The sequence below is a fragment of the Hemitrygon akajei genome, chromosome 11, assembly GCF_048418815.1.
Source record: "Hemitrygon akajei chromosome 11, sHemAka1.3, whole genome shotgun sequence".
NCBI classification, from domain to species: Eukaryota; Metazoa; Chordata; class Chondrichthyes; order Myliobatiformes; family Dasyatidae; genus Hemitrygon; species Hemitrygon akajei.
This window is the reverse complement of record NC_133134.1, coordinates 171,836,027-171,855,200: the sequence shown is the minus strand read 5'-3', so window position 1 is coordinate 171,855,200 and position 19,174 is coordinate 171,836,027. Positions and strand designations below refer to the sequence as shown.

Genomic DNA, 19,174 nt, shown 5'->3' with positions numbered 1-19,174 from the left:
TGAACCTCTTGACATGGTCAAGAGGTTCAGTTGTTCAGACCAAACATCATAATGGGGAAGAAATATGATCTAAGTGACTAACTGTGGAATGATTGTTGGTTTGAGTATCTCAGAAACTGCTGACCTCCTGGGATTTTCATACATAACAGTCTCTGGAGTTTACAGAGAATGGTGTGAAAAACAGAAATATCCAGTGAGCAGCAGTTCTGTGGGTGAAAATGCCTTGTTAATGAGAGAGATCAGAGGAGAATGGCCCGACTGCTTCAAGCTGACGGGAAGGCAACAGTAACTCAAATAACCACGTGTTACAACAACGGTGTGCAGTAGATCCGAACAAAAGGAATCTCCCAGTAGCCACCCACAGAAACATAGAAAAACTACAGCACAATACAGGCCCTTCGGCCCACAAAGGTGTGCCGAATACATCCTTACTTTAGAAATTACCTAGGGTTACCCATAACCCTCTATCTTTCTAAGCTCCATGTACCTATCCAGGAATCTCAACAGACACTATTGTTTCTGACTCCACCACCGTCGCTGGCAGCCCATTCCACGCACTCACCACTCTCTGCATAAAAAACTTGCCCCTGGCATCTCCTCTGTACCTACTTCTAAGCACTTTAAAACCGTGCCCTCTCATGTTAGCAATTTCAGCCCTGGAAAAAAGCCCCTGACTATCCACATGATCAATGCCTCTAATTATCTTGTACACCTTTATCAGGTCATCTCTCACCCTCCATCACTTCAAGGAGAAAAGGCCGAGTTCACTCAACCTATTCTCATAAGGCATGCTCCCCAATCCAGGCAACATCCTTGTAAATCTCCTCCGCACTCTTTCTATGGTTACCACATCCTTCCTGTAGTGAGGTGACCAGAACTGAGCATAGTACTGCAAGTGGGGTCTGACCAGGGTCCTATATAGATGCAACATTACCTCTGGGCTCTTAAACTCAGCCCCACGATTGAAGGCCAATGCACCATATGCCTCCTTAACCACAGAGTAAACCTGCGCAGCAGCTTTGAGTGTCCTATAGACTCTGACCCCAAGATCCCTCTGATCCTCCACACTGCCAAGAGTCTTACCATTAATACTATATTCTGCCATCATATTTGACTTACCAAATAGAACCACTTCACACTTATCTGGGTTGAACTCCATCTGCCACTTCTCAGCCGAGTTTTGCATCCTATCAATGTCCTGCTGTAACCTCTGACAGCCCTCCACACTATCCGCAACACACCCAACCTTCGTGTCATCAGCAAATTTACTAACCCATCCCTCCACTTCCTCATCCAGGTCATTTATAAAAATCACGAAGAGTAGGGGTCCCAGAACAGATCCCTGAAGCACACCACTGGTCACCTACCTCCATACAGAATATGACCCATCTACAACCACTCTTCACCTTCTGTGGGTAAGCCAGTTCTGGATCCACAAAGCAATGTCCCCTTGGATCCCATGCCCCCTTACTTTCTCAATAAGCCTTGCATGGGGTACCTTATCAAATGCTTTGCTGAAATCCATATACACTACATCTATCATTTTAATTCCACTTCCCATTCCAATATGTCCATCCATGGCCTCCTTCACTGTCAGGACAAAGCCACATTTAGGTTGGAGGAACAACACCTTATATTCTATTTGTGTGGCCTCCAACCTGATGGCATGAACATCGATTTCTCAAACTTCCAGTAACCACCCCCCTTCACCATTTCACATCCCCATGTCCCTCTCTCATGTTATCTCCTTGCCCGTCCATCGCCTCCCTCTGGTGCTCTTCCCGATCTCCCTCTTTTCTTTCTTCCATGGCCTTCCATCTCTTTCACCAATCAACTTCCTAGCTCTTTGCTTCAACCTTCCCTCTCCAGATTTCACCTAAGGTCTGGCGTTTCTCTCTTCCCTCCCCCCCACCTTTGAAATCTGCTCCTCAGCTTTTTTCTCCAGTCCTGCCAAAGGGTTTTGTCCAGAAACACTGACTGTACGTTTTTCCATAGATGCTGCCTGTCCTGCTGAGTTCCTCCAGTATTTTGTGTGTGTTTACCATAAACATGAACTCAGTGGTCACTATATTAGGCAAAGGAGGTAACTAATAAATGTGCCTGGAGTGGAAATGCGAATGAAAGATAAAAGCAAATCTGCACCCACCGTGGAATACAGGAATGTTTCCAAGAATGTCTCAGCTTGAAGTTAAGAAGGCATGTGGTTTATTCCTTCTTTGGCAGCTCAGATAATTCCTATGCTCAGATTGTTGTATCCGTTGATAAATATGGATTTTTACATTCCCCAATATTTACCTTCCCAATTTTATTTTCCTATGCTGCTGAATCTTCAGTGTAAAATACTCAGTTTAAACAAAACATGATCCAATGAACTCTCTCCCCTCCACCTCCCATCATCCCTTACATCTCCTTAACAAAGACAGGAGAAAGAGAAACAGATGAATGTCTCAGGCCGAAGATTCTTTGCTAGAAGTGGGAAGGGTGGGGTTTTAAGTTGCAATGGGGTAAGGTGCGAATAGGACAAAAGGTTGCTATGGGGAGGGGGAGAGAGTTGTTAACTGGAAAATTGAAAGATGATAGAGTGGGACATGTTGCAAATAGAGATTGCAAAGGGGAAGGCAAAATAAACTGGGCCAGTAACACTTTGAGTTCAGAAGTCAGGAAGTAGTTTTGCAACTTTATAAAATTCTGATTAGGCTCCATCTGGAATATTGGATTAAATCTGATTACTTTATTATAGGAAGGTTGTGAAGACTACGGAGAGGCTGCAAAAGATGTTTAGCACAATATTGCCTTGATTGGAAGGTATGAGCTATTAGAAAAGGTTGGACAAACTCAGGTTGTCTTTTCTAGATTTATCAACCCTGTGCATCCCACAGCAACATACAGACCTGTCCAGATTATCCACATACCCCTCCCTGAACTGTATCTTCTACTGACTCTTTGACAATGTTGTGAAACTTCACACGATGCAAGGAGTTTGCTTGTTTTGATGTGCAGCCAGGACACCTGGGAAAGCTTCTCGGCTCGTGAGTTACAGGCCAGTGCATTGTCATAAGTAAGGACACTATGGTTTGCAAGAATCTGGAAAATTGTCAATATATCCTTTCATTAAAAATTAACTTGATTTGTTACATATACTAGACATGGAAACATGCAGGGAAATGAGTTGTTTGCGTCAAATCAAATCAGCGGGGATGTGCTGGGGACAGCCCATAGCCGTCACCACATTTCTGGTGCCAACACAGCATGTCCACAACTCATTAATCCTAAACAGGGGTTGGAATAATTTACATAGGTTATCTCTTTGAGAACTCCCACTTTGGTATTATGTACCAAATGTTTTTGAAGCTAATTTTGGAGCTTTACAGACATCAGTTTAAGGATTAGAATCCTTAAACCTAGCTTATGGGAGGACAAGGGGGAAGACTGCAAGGTAGAGATAAGAGCAATTTTTATGCTCATCAATGGAAAATGAAAGATAAAAGAAAGATTAGCTTTATTGTAAAAGTACACCGAGTTATCAAAATATTCAGTGAAATGTGTTTGTGTCAATGACCAACACAGTCTGAGGGTGCAACCCGCAAGTCTCTCCGTGCTTCTGGCCACCACACATGCCCACAATTTACTAACCTTTACCTATACATCTTTGGAATGTGGGAAGAACTGGAAGACACGGAGGAAACCCATGCAGTCATGGGGAAGACATACAAACATCAGCAGGGATGGAACCCTGAATGGTGATTGCTAGTACTGTAAAGCAATTGCGAAAGCCGGTATGCTAATGCGCCTCCCCATAACAAACTTTGCACCATTCAATGATGATATTCTAGAGTGGTGCAGATCAAGTTCAAGTTTATTGTTATTCAACAGTTTTAAGGTGCTTGGAAGTAGGTACAGAGGAGATGTCGGGGTAAGTTTTTTTTTACACAGAGAGTGGTGAGTGTGTGGAATGGGCTGCTGGCAATGGTAGTGCAGACGGATACGATAGGGTCTTTTAAGAGACTCCTGGATAGGTACATGGAGCTTAGAAAAATAGAGGACTATGGGTAACCCTAGGTAATTTCTAAAGTACGTACATGTTCGGTACAGCATTGTGGGCCGAAAGGCCTGTATTGTGCTGTAGGTTTTCTATGTTTCTAACCATGCACATTTATACCCATACACATTTAACATAAGATGCATTTACAGACAAGTTAAAAAGTAATCAGTATAATGCCATTGGCACTTCATATGTGATGAGACCTGGGTGGTGGCAGGGAATTCAATAGCTTCACAGCCTGGGGGAAGAAACTGTTTCCTATCCTAACAGTCCCTGTCCTTATGCTACGGTACCTCCTGTCTGATGGTAGGGGTCAAAGAGATTGTGGGGTGGATAGGAGGGAGTGACTGTCCAGATGAAAATTTTCGATAATTCCAGCAGGTTCAGGTGCTGGTGAGGGACAAGGGGGCAAAGGGATAGGACAATGGACAGAAAGAAAGTAAGGTAGCAGCAGCTTACTGAGCTTGTTTTAACAGTTGCCTTGGTAACAGTAACGGACCGCATCCTCCTGCTGTGAGGGGGAGTTGTGTTCATCGTATTGCTTGCCTGTGGCATGCTTAGCCTATTCACTGGAGTTGGAGGAGCACTGTCAGAACGGGGCCGAGAAATACCTGCAAAAGGAAACACAGATGTATAAAACACGGCCATTAACTTCCAGATTCAATTCAAGCTGCCCCACCAGTTTAGTACAAATTTGGAAAGGAAATGTTTAGTGCAGGACAGCTTATAGAGAACAGTCAACAGTAACAGCTGACTAAAATGGCTGGCTTCACCCATGCAGCATGAGACAACTTTTTGTTAACAATGTTTCTGTTGAAAGCATGTACCTAGGTACTGTACAGAGGCATAAATCTCAATTAAGCAACTCTAACATCATGAAGATCTGGTCAGGGAAGCAATTCATCGTTTGCTGACAGGTTATATGAGTTCCAAGACAGAGTTAATTCTAGCCTGCTTGGGAGAAAAGCATTTCATTTTCCAAATTACCGTAACCCTTTTGCACTGAGGCTCAAGGGCACCTGCACGTATCTCCACAATACTCGGGTCTACGCAGAGCTATGTTCAGAGTAAGCCCCAGTCAAGTTAGCTTTAGGTCTCTCCAGAGAGGATCTGAGAGGTACTATTGTATTAGTGTACTGTGAGTGAGAATGGTTTGTTCCACAGCAGAAGTTCCATAAATAAGCAATAATTAGGAAGCTGGAAGCTTTCTCACAGAGCTCATAAACCGCTGGGATCAATGGTTCCTTTATAGGAACTTACTGAAGTTCATATGTATTCGTAGCTTCTTGACTACATTAGTTTTTAAACCAAACACACAGCTGCCAGTCCTGATGAAAGGTCTCGGCCCGAAACGCCGACAGCACTTCTCCCTATAGATGCTGCCTGGCCTGCTGTGTTCCACCAGCATTTTGTGTGTGTAGCTGCCAGTTTAATTCTTTTCATAGCTCTAGGAAAACACAAAGTATTTCTTCATTCTTTCTAGTTCATCCTTCAAACTGCTCTCAATGTCTTGTTTGAGCTGAATATTATGAAATCCACTGAGACAAAGAAAATTCAAACTTAGAGACAGAATAGAAATGGCTTATGTGAAACAAAATATTAGATTCCTGATGTGAATAGTAATCATTCATATACATTTCCGCTATGTTTTAGTACTATTGTTATGCCTCCTAGTCCTCGAGGATGTAACTTGCAACAGTGTTATAAATTAGCTTCTCTTAAAACTTCTACACAAGCACTTGAATTGCCAATGTGTGGAAGGCTATGGACCAAATGTTGGCAAAAAGATTATTATAGATGGATAATTGATAGTTGGCACAGGCCAAAGGATCTATTTCTGTGCTGTATGGCTGTAAGAACTTAAAATTATAGAGAAGGATTTTTAACTGATCTATCCAGAGAGATCCAAAACTCCTTAGGTTGAGGATACATTTCAGCACAGAATCATGGAAAAAATGTTGAATTTCCCCATGGGGATGAATAAAGTATCTATCTATCTATCTATCTATCTATCAGGACAAATTGGGTTAAACTGAGAAAATATTACAAAGATCTGCATTATATTTACCCAAGTACAAATGAGAAGTATTCTGATCAAGGTGCTGTAGTCTCGAGAATGACTGAAAACTTTAAAACCAAGACTGATGTAAAAATATTGGTTAAACATCTGTGGAATGGACCAGGCAAATGGAGTTAAAGCATAGTGAACCAATTCATCATTTGCTGACAGTTAAAACACAAAATAACTCAAATTGAACTGAATAGCAGAAACAACCAAAAGACCCAATAACCTCCTGTTGATATTCCCTTTCCATATTTATCTTCTCCTTTTGCATACTTCTAAAAATCTAACTCTGCTTCACTTTACTAGATACTTAGCTTTCACAGATTAACTTGCTCCAAAGATACAAATAGAGAAGTTAATGAAATTTTGATCTCTGACAATGAGCTAGGATTTAAAGACCATAAGACAAAGGAGCAGAAGTCAGCCATTCGGCCCATCGAGTCCGCTCTACCATTTTATCATGAGCTGAAACACTTGCCCATATAGTCCCACTCCCCCGCCTTCTCACCACAATCTTTGATGCCCTGGCTACTCAGATACCTATCAATCTCTGCCTTAAATACACCCAATGACTTGACCTCCACTGTAGCCCAAATTCCACAGATTCACCACCCTGGCTAAAAAAATTTCTTTGCATCTCTGTTTTGAATGGGCGCCCTGCAATCCTTAAGTTATACCTTCTCATACTAGACTTTCCCACCATGGGAAACAACTTTGCCCCATCCACTCTGTCCATGCCTTTCAACATTCAAAATGTTTCTATGAGGTCCCCCCTCATTCTTCTAAACTCCAAGGATTTCAGACCAAGAGTGGTCAAACATTCCTCCTTTGTTAACTCTCTCATTCCCAGAATCATTCTAGTGAATCTTCTCTGAACCCTCTCCAGTGTCAGCACATCCTTTCTTAAATAAGGAACCCAAAACAGAACACAGTATTCCAAGTGAGGTCTTACCAGTGCCTTATAGAGCCTCAACATCACACCCCTGCTCCTCTAGAAATGAATCCAACATTGCATTCGTCTTCTTCACCACCAACTCAACCTGGAGGTTAACCTTAAGGGTATCCTGCATGAGGACTCTCAAGTCCCGTTGCATCACAGAACTTTGAATTCTCTCTCCATTTAAAAAATAGTCTGCCCGTTTATTTCTTCTACCAAAGTGCATGACCATACACTTTCCAACATTGTATTTCATTTGCCACTTCTTTGCCCATTCTCCCAATCTATCCAAGTCTCTCTGCAGACTGTTTCCTCAGCACTACCAGCCCCTCCACCTTTGTATAATCAGCAAACTTAGCCACAAAGCCATCTATTCCATAATCCAAATCATTGATATACAATGTAAAAAGAAGCGGCCCCAACACGAACCCCTGTGGAACACCACTGGTAACCGGCAGCCAACCAGAATGGGATCCCTTTATTCCCACTCTGTTTCCTGCCAATCAGCCATTGCTCTATCCACATATGTAACTTTCCCATAATTCCATGGGCTCTTATCTTGTTTAGCAGCCTCATGTGCGGCACCTTGTCAAAGGCCTTCTGTAAATCCAAATACACAACATCCACTGTATCTCCCTTGTCTAGCCTACTTGTAATTTCCTAAAAAAATTACAATAGGCTTGTCAGGCAGGATTTTCCTTTAAGGAAACCATGATGAGTTCTGTCTATTTTGTCACATGCCTCCAGGTACATAACCTCATCCTTGACAATCAACTCCAAAAAGTTCTCAACCACCAATGTCAAGATAACAGGTCTATAATTTCCTACTTGCTTCCTTACCCCTTCTTAAATAGCGGAGTGACATTTACAATCTTCCAGTCCTCCGGAACCATGCCAGAATCTATTGACTTTTGAAAGATCATTGCTAATACCTCCGCAATCTCCACAGCTACTTCCTTCAGAACACGAGGGTGCATTCCATCTGGTCTGGGAGATTTATCTACCCTTAGACTATTCAGATTCCTGAGTACTTTCTCCGTTGTAATTGTGACTGCGCACCCTTCTCTTCCCTGACACCCTTGAGTGTCCAGTATACTGCTGATGTCTTCCTCAGTGAAGACTGATGCAAAATACTCGTTCAGTTCCTCTGCCATCTCCTTATCTCCCATTACAATTTCTCCAGCATCATTTTCCATTGGTTCTATATTTACTCTCACCTGTCTTTTACTCTTTATATACTTAAAAAAGCTTTTAGTATCCTCTTTGATATTATTTGCTAGCTTCCTTTCATAGTTCATCTTTTCCCACTTAATGACCTTTTCAGTTTCCTTTTGTAAGCTTTTAAAAACTTCCCAATCCTCTTTCTTCCCACTATTTTTTGCTTCCTTGTATGCCCTCTCCTTTGCTTTAACTTCGCTTGTCAGCCACGGCTGCATTCTTTTTCCATTTGAAAATTTATTCTTTTTTGGAATATATCTGTCTTGCACCTTCCTCACTTCTCGCATAAACTCCAGCTACTGCTGCTCTGCCGTCCTTCCCGCTAGTGACCCTTTCTAGTCAACTTTGGCCAGTTCCTCTCTCATGCCACCGTAATTTCCTTTACTCCGCTGAAATACCGACACATCGGATTTCGGCTTCTCTTTCTCAACTTTCACAATGAACTCAATCATGTTATGATCACTGTCTCCTAAGGATTCCTTCACCTCAATCTCTCTAATCACTTCTGGTTCATTACACAATACTCAATCCAGTACAGCCAATCCCCTAGTGGGCTCAACAACAAGCTGTTCTAAAAAGCCATCTTGTAGACATTCTACAAATTCTCTCCCTTGAGATCCAGTGCCAACCTGATTTTCCCAATCCACTTGCATGTTAAAATCCCCCACAATTATCATAACACTGCCCTTCTGGCAAGCCTTTTCTATTTCCTATTGTAATTTGTAGTCCACATCACTGCAGCTGTTAGGAGGACTGTATATAATTGCCTCTATATATAAAGAATATATATGTCAATATATAAATAACATATAGACATATGTTTTTTATATACACATATAAAAATATGTCGACATATAAACAATAAAAAAAGCTCCACACTTCAGCTTTACTAAATTTTGTGCAAGCAGAACCTGCAGTGCTTCATTCATATTGAGTACCACACTTCATATAACCCCATATACAATGATTTCCAAAACCTTATTGATCCCTGTCTCCCTAATTGAACCTGCAAAATGCTCTTGGGTAAGATAACCATACAATTGATGAAGAGACTTCTTCTCATCTGTTCTGAATAGCTGATCTTTTATTTCCAGACCATTTTCTAGACATTTCTGTGTGGGGGGGGGGGGGGGGAGCTTTTGTCCATGCATCTATCCTGTTAAGGGTGAGAATGGAAAAATAACAAAGATTTTATTTTAGAGGTGGTCTCCTCCTGATTTGCAAAGATCATGAGAAAATAAAACCATCTCTTCATGGGCATGCTTCAAACAAAATAAGTTTGAAGAATCTATACTCAAAACTCCACATAAGATACAGTGGAGAAGACTTTTTGGTCCATCAAGTCTAAGCTGGTTCTTTGAGAGAATCCTCCATATACTTGCACTTTCCCAACCTCTAATCCTCTATTTTTTCAATGTTTTCTTTTCAGTAAATAATATACTTTTCCACCATGTCAGCAAAACAAAGGAAAAGGTTATCAACTTCAGAAGAACTTGCATCACTCACACCATTATTTACATTGGTGGTACAGCAGTGGAAACAGTGAAAAGCTTCAAGCTCCTCGGAGTGTACATCTTGCACAACTTCTCGTGGTCCCACAAAACATTACACACCATCAGGAAAGCTCACCAATGCTTTCGGAGGAGGCTGAAGAGAGCTGTACTTTGCACATCTACATCTACAGAAGTGCAGCAGAGAGCATCCTAACAAGCTGCATCACTGTGTGGTATGGAAACTGCACTGCAATGGACAGGAAACCTCTACAACAGGTAGTCAAAATTGCTCAAAGCATCACTGACACCAGCCTACTCGCCATCAACAACGTACATACAAAAAGATGCCAGAAAAGGGCTAGTAACATCATGAAGGATCCCACCTACACTGCTCATGGACTGTTTGCCTTGTCCCCATCAGAAAGGAGGCTGTGTAACATACACGCCAGGAACACCAGGTTCATAAACAGTTACTTTCCCCAAGCAGTAGTAAGGCCGATCAACACCTCCACCCACTAACCCATCCCTCCACACCCCCAACCACCACTACTTTATCATTTGCTGTTGGACACTCCTGTGCTTAGTGTCACTTTATGGACATACAATCAATGCATATAAGCTATCTTATGTATTTATTTTTGTTGCGTACTTTTTAAATTGTTATGTTATTTATCTTAGTGTTTAAACAATTATTTCATTCTCCTTTATGCTTGTTTACTAGAAATTACATTAAACAACCTTGAATCTTGAGCATCTTTAGTCTCAGTGCTTTTTTCACAATATCCATTGCTTGCATGCAGAGTGTTTAGATATTTTTGATGACATCCCAATCTTTAATGACATTCAAATGATAATTATCAACACTTAAAACAGGCTAGGAGAGCAGAGAAAGAGAAACGAACAAACCCCCAACTGACAGAACATGCAAGCTCTAATATCTTTCTTTCACTTGCACCAACTCTAACGGGGGCAAAGATTTCAGATTTAGCTTTCAAATTATGCTGCAGGTGGCACCAACTTCTACCTGGTTCTTAGTCAGCAAACTATTGAACTGTGAAATAAGAATAATCAATATCAGAGCACAGTAATTTATATTCATTTACATAAAAGGAAAATCAAATTAGCAAAAAAGGTTAAAACAAAAAAAAATCATTTCCTCTATTGATAACTCTGTTGAAACATCTTAAAGATGCAGTATTCTTATAGATTTGCCCAGAAAGCTATTCAAATACATCCTGTCAGCCCTTAGCTGATATTAGATAAAAGGGAAGACCAATTGGAAAGTTGGAGATAAAGGTGCACTGGATTGATTACGTAGACTGGTAATTGCTATTAGCAAATTACAATTCTGAACACATGAAGCCCACGAACTGCAAATTTCGACTTCCCATCTCAAGCTTTAAAAACATCCATCATACCAGTTATGATATGGTTTTACATTATCACTATTTCACACGCTGTACCCACCTACCTTCACTCACCCCATTTGTAGCCTAGAAGTGTGTTCATGTAATGTGCTGTGGGTAAGAGGGAACCAGTAGATGTAATATACCGAAGTTTTCACAAGGCTTTGGATAATCCTCAAAAGGTTATTGTACAAAATAAAAGTTCAAAACGCATTGTCATGGATGGAAGACTGGCTAGCTACAGGAAACTGAAGAAATGGGTCTTTTCCTCAAATGAATGGAGTGGAGCTGTGTTGCAACCATTTACAATTTATGTAAATGATTTGAATGAAGGTATGTTTACTAATTTTTCAGATGCCACAAATACATAGAAGAAAATAAGTTGCAAAAAATGTGAATAGATTAGGTGTGTGGCAAAGGTCTGGCCAATGTGGGAGAAAAAAAAATAGGACCATAAGACCAAGATATAGGAGCAAAATTAGGCCATTTGGCCCATCGAGTCTGCTCTACCATTTCATCATGGCTAATCCATTATTCCTCTCAGCCCCAATTTCCTGCCTTTTCCCCATATCCCTTCATGCCTTGACCAATCAAGAATTTATCAGCCTTTGCCTTAAATATTTGTAAAGACCTCAGTCGCATGCAGCAACAAATTCCACAGATTCTCCACTCTCTGGCTAAAGAAATTCTTCCTCATCTCCTTTCTAAAAGGATGCCCCTCTACTCTGAGGACGTGTCCTCTGGTCCTAGACTTTCCCACCATATGAAACATCCTCTCCACATCCACTCTATCAATTCCTTTCACCATTTGATAGGTTTCAATGAGGTCAGCCCTCATTCTTCTGAATTCCAGTGGATACAGGTCCAGAACCATTAAATGCTCTTCATACGACAAGCCATTCAATCCTGGAATCATTTTCATGAACTTCCTTTGAACACTCTCCAGTTTTAGCACATCCTTTCTAAGGGGCACAAAACTGTTCACAGTACTCCAAGTGAGGCCTCATCAGTGCTTTATAAAGTATCAACATTACGTCTTGCTTTTATAATTAGTCCTCTTGAAATGAATGCTAACATTGCGTTTACTTTCCTCACCATAGACTCAATGTGCAAATTAACCTCCAGGAAATCCTGCACGAGGACTCCCAACTTGCTTTGCACCTCAGATTTTTGAATTTTCTCTCCATTTAGAAAATACCACTCTTTCATTTCTTCTTCTAAAGTGCATGACCATACACTTGCCCACACTGTATTTCTTCTGCCTTTTCTTTGCCCATTTCCTAATATGAAGCCTCTCTACTTCCTCACAACTACTTGCCCCTTCACCTATCTTCACACGATCTGCTAACTTTGCAACAAAGCCATCAATTCCATCACCAAAATCATTGACATATAATGTACAAAGAAGCAGTCCCAACACAGACCACTGTGGAACACCATGAGTCACTGGCAGCCAAACAGAAGAAGCTCCTTTTATTCCTACTCTTTGTCTCTTGCCAATCAGCCAATGTTCTATCCATGCTAGAAGCTTGTAAGCAGCCTCATGTCAAAGGCCTTCTGAAAATCCGTACACAACATCAACCAATTCTCCGTTGTCTATCCTGCTTGTTACTTTTTGAAGAATTCCAACAGTTTTGTCATGCAAAATTTTCCCTTGAGGAAGCCATGCTGACTACAGCCTATTTTATCATGAGTATCCTGAGACCTCATCGTCACTATTGGATTCCAACATCTTCCCAGCCTCTGAGGTCAGACCAACAGGCCTAAATTTCCTTTCTTCTGCCTGTCTCCCTTCTTGAAGAGTGGAGTGATACTTGCAATTTACCAGTCTTCCAGAATCACTTCAGAATCTAGTAATTCTTGAAAGATCATTACTAATGTCCCCACAATCTCTTCATTCCCCTCTTTCAGAACCATGGGGTGTACACCATGGGGTCTTGATGACTGATCGACCTTCAGTCCTTTCAGTTTCCCAAGAATTTTCTCCCTTGCAATGGCAACCTCACACACTTCTGACCTCTGACACTCTCAAACTTCCACCATACTCATAGTGTCTTCCACAGTAAAGACTGATGCAAAATACTTATTCAGTTCGTCTGCCATTTCCTTGTCCCTGCATTACTACCTCTCAAGCAGTGTTTTCCAATGGTCTGATTTTTACTCTCACCTCTCTTTTACACCTTATGTATCCAAAAAAAATTTGGTATCCTCTTTAATATTATTAGTTAGCTTACTTTCAATGTTCTATCTTGACATTCTTAATGACTTTTTTAGTTGCCTTCTGTTGGTTTTTAGAAGCTTCCCAATCCTCTCACCTCCCACTAATTTTGCTCTTTTCTATGCCCTCTCTTTGGCTTTTATGTTGGCTTTGACTTCTCGTTAGCCACAGTTGTGTCATCTTGCCTTTAGAATACTTCTTCCTCTTCGGAATGTATATGTCCTGTGCCTTCCGATTTGCTTCCAGAATTTAAGCCACTGTTGCTCTGCCGTCATCCCTGCTAGATGTTCTTTTCCAATCAATTTTGGCCAACTCCTCTCTCATGCCTCCATAATTCCCTTTACTCCACTGTAACACTGATACATCTGACTTTAGCTTTTCGTTCTCAAATGTCAGGGTGAATTCGATCATATTATGATCACTCCCCCAAAGCTTCTTTTACCTTAAGCTCCTTAATCAAAATAAAAAGTATATGAGCCAAAAAGTGAAACGCTGCAGCATGCTGCTACTGTAGGGAAGCTAACAGAACATCAGGTGTATTGCAAAGGGAATTGAATACAACAGTGGGAGATTATACTCCAGATACAAGGTCATTGCTGCAAACAGATCTGTCTTTGGATTTATGGATGTTTACTTGTCAAATGTTTGGAATGGAAAGTTTGCCTTATAAGAGATATTTGAATAGGCCAAGCTGGAATCTGTTACAGATTAGATAGGCAAGAGAAAACTGAACAAAATGTATGATCCTGAGAATCTAAATCAGGGAATCATTGTTTAAACATATGAAGCCGGCCACTTCAGACAGATGAGGTGACATTTCCCTCTCAGAAGGTGTTTGGAATAGTTTTCATCAAAGTGTAGTAGAAGTGAGGACTTTAAATATTTTAAAAGCTGAGGTAGATAGATATTTGATAAACAAGGAAGTGAGAGGTTACAATGAGCATACAGGAATGCAAAATCAAGGTTACACTCAGTTCAGCCATGCTCTTATCAAATGTCAGAGACAATTTGGGAGACCAAATAGCCATTTCATGTAAGAGTCATGTGTTCCTTATTAACCTGCAGGAGGTAGACCATTAGACCAAAAGATATAGGGACAAAATTAGGCCATTTGGCCCATCGAGTTTGCTCCACCATTTCATCAGCCTCTGCCTTAAATATACAGAAAGACTTGGCCTCCACAGCTGCCTGTGGGAAAGAATTTCACAGATTCACCACTCTCTGGGTAAAGAAATTCCTCATCTCTGTTCTAAAAGAACAGATCTATACTAAGGCTACACACACACACAAAATGCTGGTGGAACGCAGCAGGCCAGGCAGCATCTATAGGGAGAAGCAATGTTGACGTTTTGGGCCGAGACCCTTCGACAGGACAAAGGGTCCTTATAAGGGTCCTTATTCGCCAGTCCTGACAAAGGGTCTCGGCCCGAAACGTCGACAGCGCTTCTCCCTATAGATGCTGCCTGGCCTGCTGCATTCCACTAGCATTTTGTGTGTGTTGCTTGAATTTCCAGCATCTGCAGATTTTCTTGTGTTTGTCTATACTAAGGCTGTGTCCTGTGGTCTTAAGACTCTTCCACCATAGGTAGCATCTATCCAGATTCACTCTATCAAAGCCTTTCACCATTCCAGAGGTTTCAATGAGGTCACCCCTCATTCGACCTAATTCTAGTGAATACAGACACAGAGCCATCAAATGCTGTCCATATGACAAGCTGTTCAATCCTGGAAATGTTTTTGTGAACCTCCTTTGAATCCTCTCCAGTTTCAGCACAACCTTTTTAAGATAAGGGACCAAACCTGCTCATAATACTCCAAGTGAGGCCTCACCGGTGCTTTATAAAGTTTCAATATTACATTCTTGCTTTTATATTCTAGTCTTTTTGAAATAAATACTAACATTGCATTTGCCTTCCTCACCACAGACTCAAACTGCAAATTAACCTTTAGGGAATCCTACATAAGGACCCAAAGTCCCTTTGCACCTCAGTTTTTTAATATAATTTCTCTCCATTTAGAAAATAGTCAACCCTTTCGTTTTTTCTACCGAAGTGCATGACCAAACACTTCCCCACACTGTACTCCATCTACCATTTATTTGTCCATTCTCCAAATCTGTCTGTCCTGTAGTTTCTCTACTTCCTCAAAACTAACTTCCCCTCCACCTATCTTCATATCGTCTGCAAACTTAGCACCAAAGCCATTAACTTCATCATTCAAATCATTGACATATAACGTAAAAAGAATTGGCCCCAACACAGACTCGTGTGGAACACCACTAGTCACCGGCAGTCAGTCAGAAAAGACTCCCTTTATTCCCACTCTTTGCCTCCTGCCAATGAGCCATTGCTTTATCCATGCTAGAATCTTTCCTGTATTACCATGGACTCATAACAATGGCAGATGGAGTTTAATGCTGATAAGTGTGAAGAGTTACATTTTGGTAGGAATACTCCAAATAGGACATACCTGGTAAATTGTAGGGCATTGAAGAATGCAGTAGAACAGAGTGATTTAGGAATAATGGTGCATAGTTCCCTGAAGGTGGAATCTCATGTGGATAGGGTGGTGAAGAAAGCTTTTGGTATGCTGGCCTTTATAAATCAGAGTATTGAGTATAGGAGTTGGGATGTTAAAATTGTACAAGGCATTGTTAAGGCCGAATTTGGAGTATTGTGTACAGTTCTGGTCACCAAATTATAGGAAAGATGTCAACAAAATAGAGAGAGTACAGAGAAGATTTACTAGAATGTTACCTGGGTTTCAGCACCTAAATTACAGGGAAAGGTTGAACAAGTTAGGTCTTTATTCTTTGGAGCGTAGAAGGTTGAGGGGTGACTTGATAGAGGTATTTAAAATTATGAGGGGGATAGATAGAGTTGACGTGGATAGGGTTTTTCCCATTGAGAGTAGGGGAAATTCAAACAAGAGGACATGAGTTGAGAGTTAGGGAGCAAAAGTTTAAAGGTAACACGAGAGGGTATTTCTTTACTCAGAGAGTGGTAGCTGTGTGGAATGAGCTTCCAGTAGAAGTGGTAGAGGCACGTTCGGTATTGTCATTTAAAGTAAAATTGGATAGGTATATGGACAGGAAAGGAATGGAGGGTTATGGGCTGAGTGCGGGTCGGTGGGACTAGGTGAGAGTAAGTGTTCGGCATGGACTAGAAAGGCCGAGATGGCCTGTTTCCATGCTGTAATTGTTATATGGTTATATAGCTTGATAAGCAACCTCATGTGTGGCTCCTTCTGAAAATCCAAGCACATAACATCAACCGATTTTCCTTTTGTCTATCCTGCCTGTTATTTCTTCAAAGAATTCCAACAGATTTGTCAGACAAGATTTTCACATGAGGAAACTATGCTGACTACAGCCTGTTTTATCATGTGCCTCCAAGTACCCTGAGATCTCATCCTTAATAATTGACTCCAACATCTTCCCAACCACTTCAGACTAACTGGCCTATAACTTCCTTTCTTCCACCTCCCTCCCTTCTTGAAGAGTGGAGTAATATTTGTAATTTTCTAGTCTTACAGAACCATTCCAAAATCTTGTGATTCTTGAAAGATCATCACTAACGCCTCCACAATCTCTTCAGCCACCTCTTTCAAAGTTCTGGGGTGTACACCATCTGGTCCAGGTGACTTATCCATCTTCAGACCTTTCAGTTTCCCAAGAACCTTCTCTCAAGTAATGGTAACTTCACACACTTCGTGACACCTGGAACTTCCAACACATTGCTAGTGTCTTCCACAGTGAAGATTGATGCAAAACACATCCATGACCCTTCACACCCTCTGGATGTTTTTAATGATTTCAAGTTCTTTGGCCCCCATCCTCTTATTTTTACTATGGATGTCCAGTCCCTAAACATCTCCATCTCCTAACAAGACTGCCTCTAAGCCTACACTGGGGACCGTCTCGCACTTACCCTACGCTACATTGACAATTGCATTGGTGCTGCTTCCTGCACCCATACTGAACTTGCTGTCTTCATCCACTTTGCCTCCAACTTCCACCCTGTCCTCAAATTTACCTGGTCCATTTCCAACAACCCCCTCCTCTCTAGTGATCAGTCTCCTTTATTGGAGACAACTTATTTACTGATGAATATTACAAACTCACAGACTCTCACAGCTACCTAACCTATACCTTCACCCACCCCGTTGCTTGTAAAAACACCATCCTTGTCCCTCAAGTCTCCACCGCATCTGCTTTCAGGATAAGGCTTTTCATTCCAGAATGAAGATGTTCTCCTCCTTCAAAGAATGGGGTTTCCCTTCCTCCACCATCAACCCTGATCTGCACCTCTTCCATTTCACACACATCTGTTCTCACCCCATTCTCCCACCACCCTAGTAGAGATAGAGTTCCTCTTGTCCTCACCTACCACCCCAACAGCACCTGCGTCCAGCACATAATTCGCTGTAACTTCCGCCATCTCCAATGGAATCCCACCACCGAGCACAACCTTCCCTCCCCCCACCCCAAACTTTCTGCAGGGATTGCTCCCTACGTGACTCCCTTGTCCATTCATCTCTCCCCACTAATCTCCCTCCAGGCACTTATCCTTGCAAATGGAACAAGGGCTGCACCTACCCCTACACCTCCTCCCTCAGGTCCCCAAACAGTCCTTCCAGGCGAGGCGACATATCACCTGTAAGTCTGCTGGGGTCATATACTGTGTCTAGTGCTCCCAGCGTGGCCTCCTGTATATCAGTAAGACCTGACGTAGACTGGGAGACCGTTTCACTAAGCACCTTCGCTCCGTCCGCCAGAAAAAGCAGAATCTCCCAGTGGCCACAACTGTTCCCCTAACTAACGAATCCCCTCTCACCACTGAGCGACTCTTCTCCCCCACTCCCCTTCTGTCAGAGAGGCAGACACAGTGCCAGAGACCCAACCACTGTGATACTTGCCACCCAACAGTATCCGAAGTGATATTCCCGTTGTTGAGGAGATGCCCACAGGAGTACTCTGCACTGGCTCTTTAACCCATTTCCCCTTGCTGACTGTCACCCAATTTCCTGTGTCCTGCACTTTGTGTGCAACTACCTCTCTACATGTCCGATCTATCACCCCCCTCAGCCTCCCGATTGGTCCAGAGTTTATCCTGTTCCACCTCCAACTCCTTAACGCGGTTTGTTAGAAGTTTCAGCTGGATGCACTTCTCACAGTTGTAGTCGTCAGGGACCCTGGAGGTTACCCTGCCTTTCCACATCCCAAAGGAGAAGCATTTCACTCTCCTGCCTATGATCTCTACTGTCCTAACTGAGCAGATATAAAGAGAAGGTAAAAAAATTGCACTTTTCTTTCCTTTGCTTCCTCAGAGTGAAGCCTCCCTTCGTTGAAACCTCGAAGAGCTAAAGCCTTATGTTCACCACTGATGACGGCTGCTCTGCTTGCCCCTGCCTTCCTTTAGTTTGCTCTTATTAATCAATACGATGTCCTGACTATTCCCTGGTCAAAGCTCTATTATGCTGCCGTAACCCTCTCCTGCCTTTTATCCTTGATCAGCAGACCTGATTGAAGTCTCCTCCTCTCCAAACTTCTGATGTCCGGATTGGCTGTTGGCCAAAGCTCTATTACTTGTTGGAGTTTAGAAGAATGAGGGGGGGATCTCATTGAAACCTATTAAATATTGAAAGGCCTAGACAGAATGAGTGTGGAGAGGATGCTTCCTATAGTGTCTGAGTCTAGGACCAGAGGGCAGAACCTCAGAGTAGAGGGACATCCATTTAGAAGAGATGAAGAGGAATTTATTGAGCCAGTGGGTAGTGAATCTGCAGAATTTATT

The 19,174-nt window shown here is 41.9% G+C and overlaps 1 protein-coding gene across 8 annotated transcripts in view; it reads right to left on the bottom strand.

Moving 5' to 3' along the window:
* The window catches only part of ralgapb (Ral GTPase activating protein non-catalytic subunit beta), a 166,714-nt gene that overhangs the window by 110,511 nt on the left and 37,029 nt on the right, over positions 1–19,174 (bottom strand). For all 8 annotated transcript variants that reach the window (XM_073062270.1, XM_073062269.1, XM_073062273.1 and 5 more), the window contains one exon: positions 4,502–4,653. In XM_073062270.1, the coding sequence (XP_072918371.1) occupies positions 4,502–4,653 (152 nt within the window). The remainder of the gene's footprint in view (positions 1–4,501; positions 4,654–19,174) is intronic.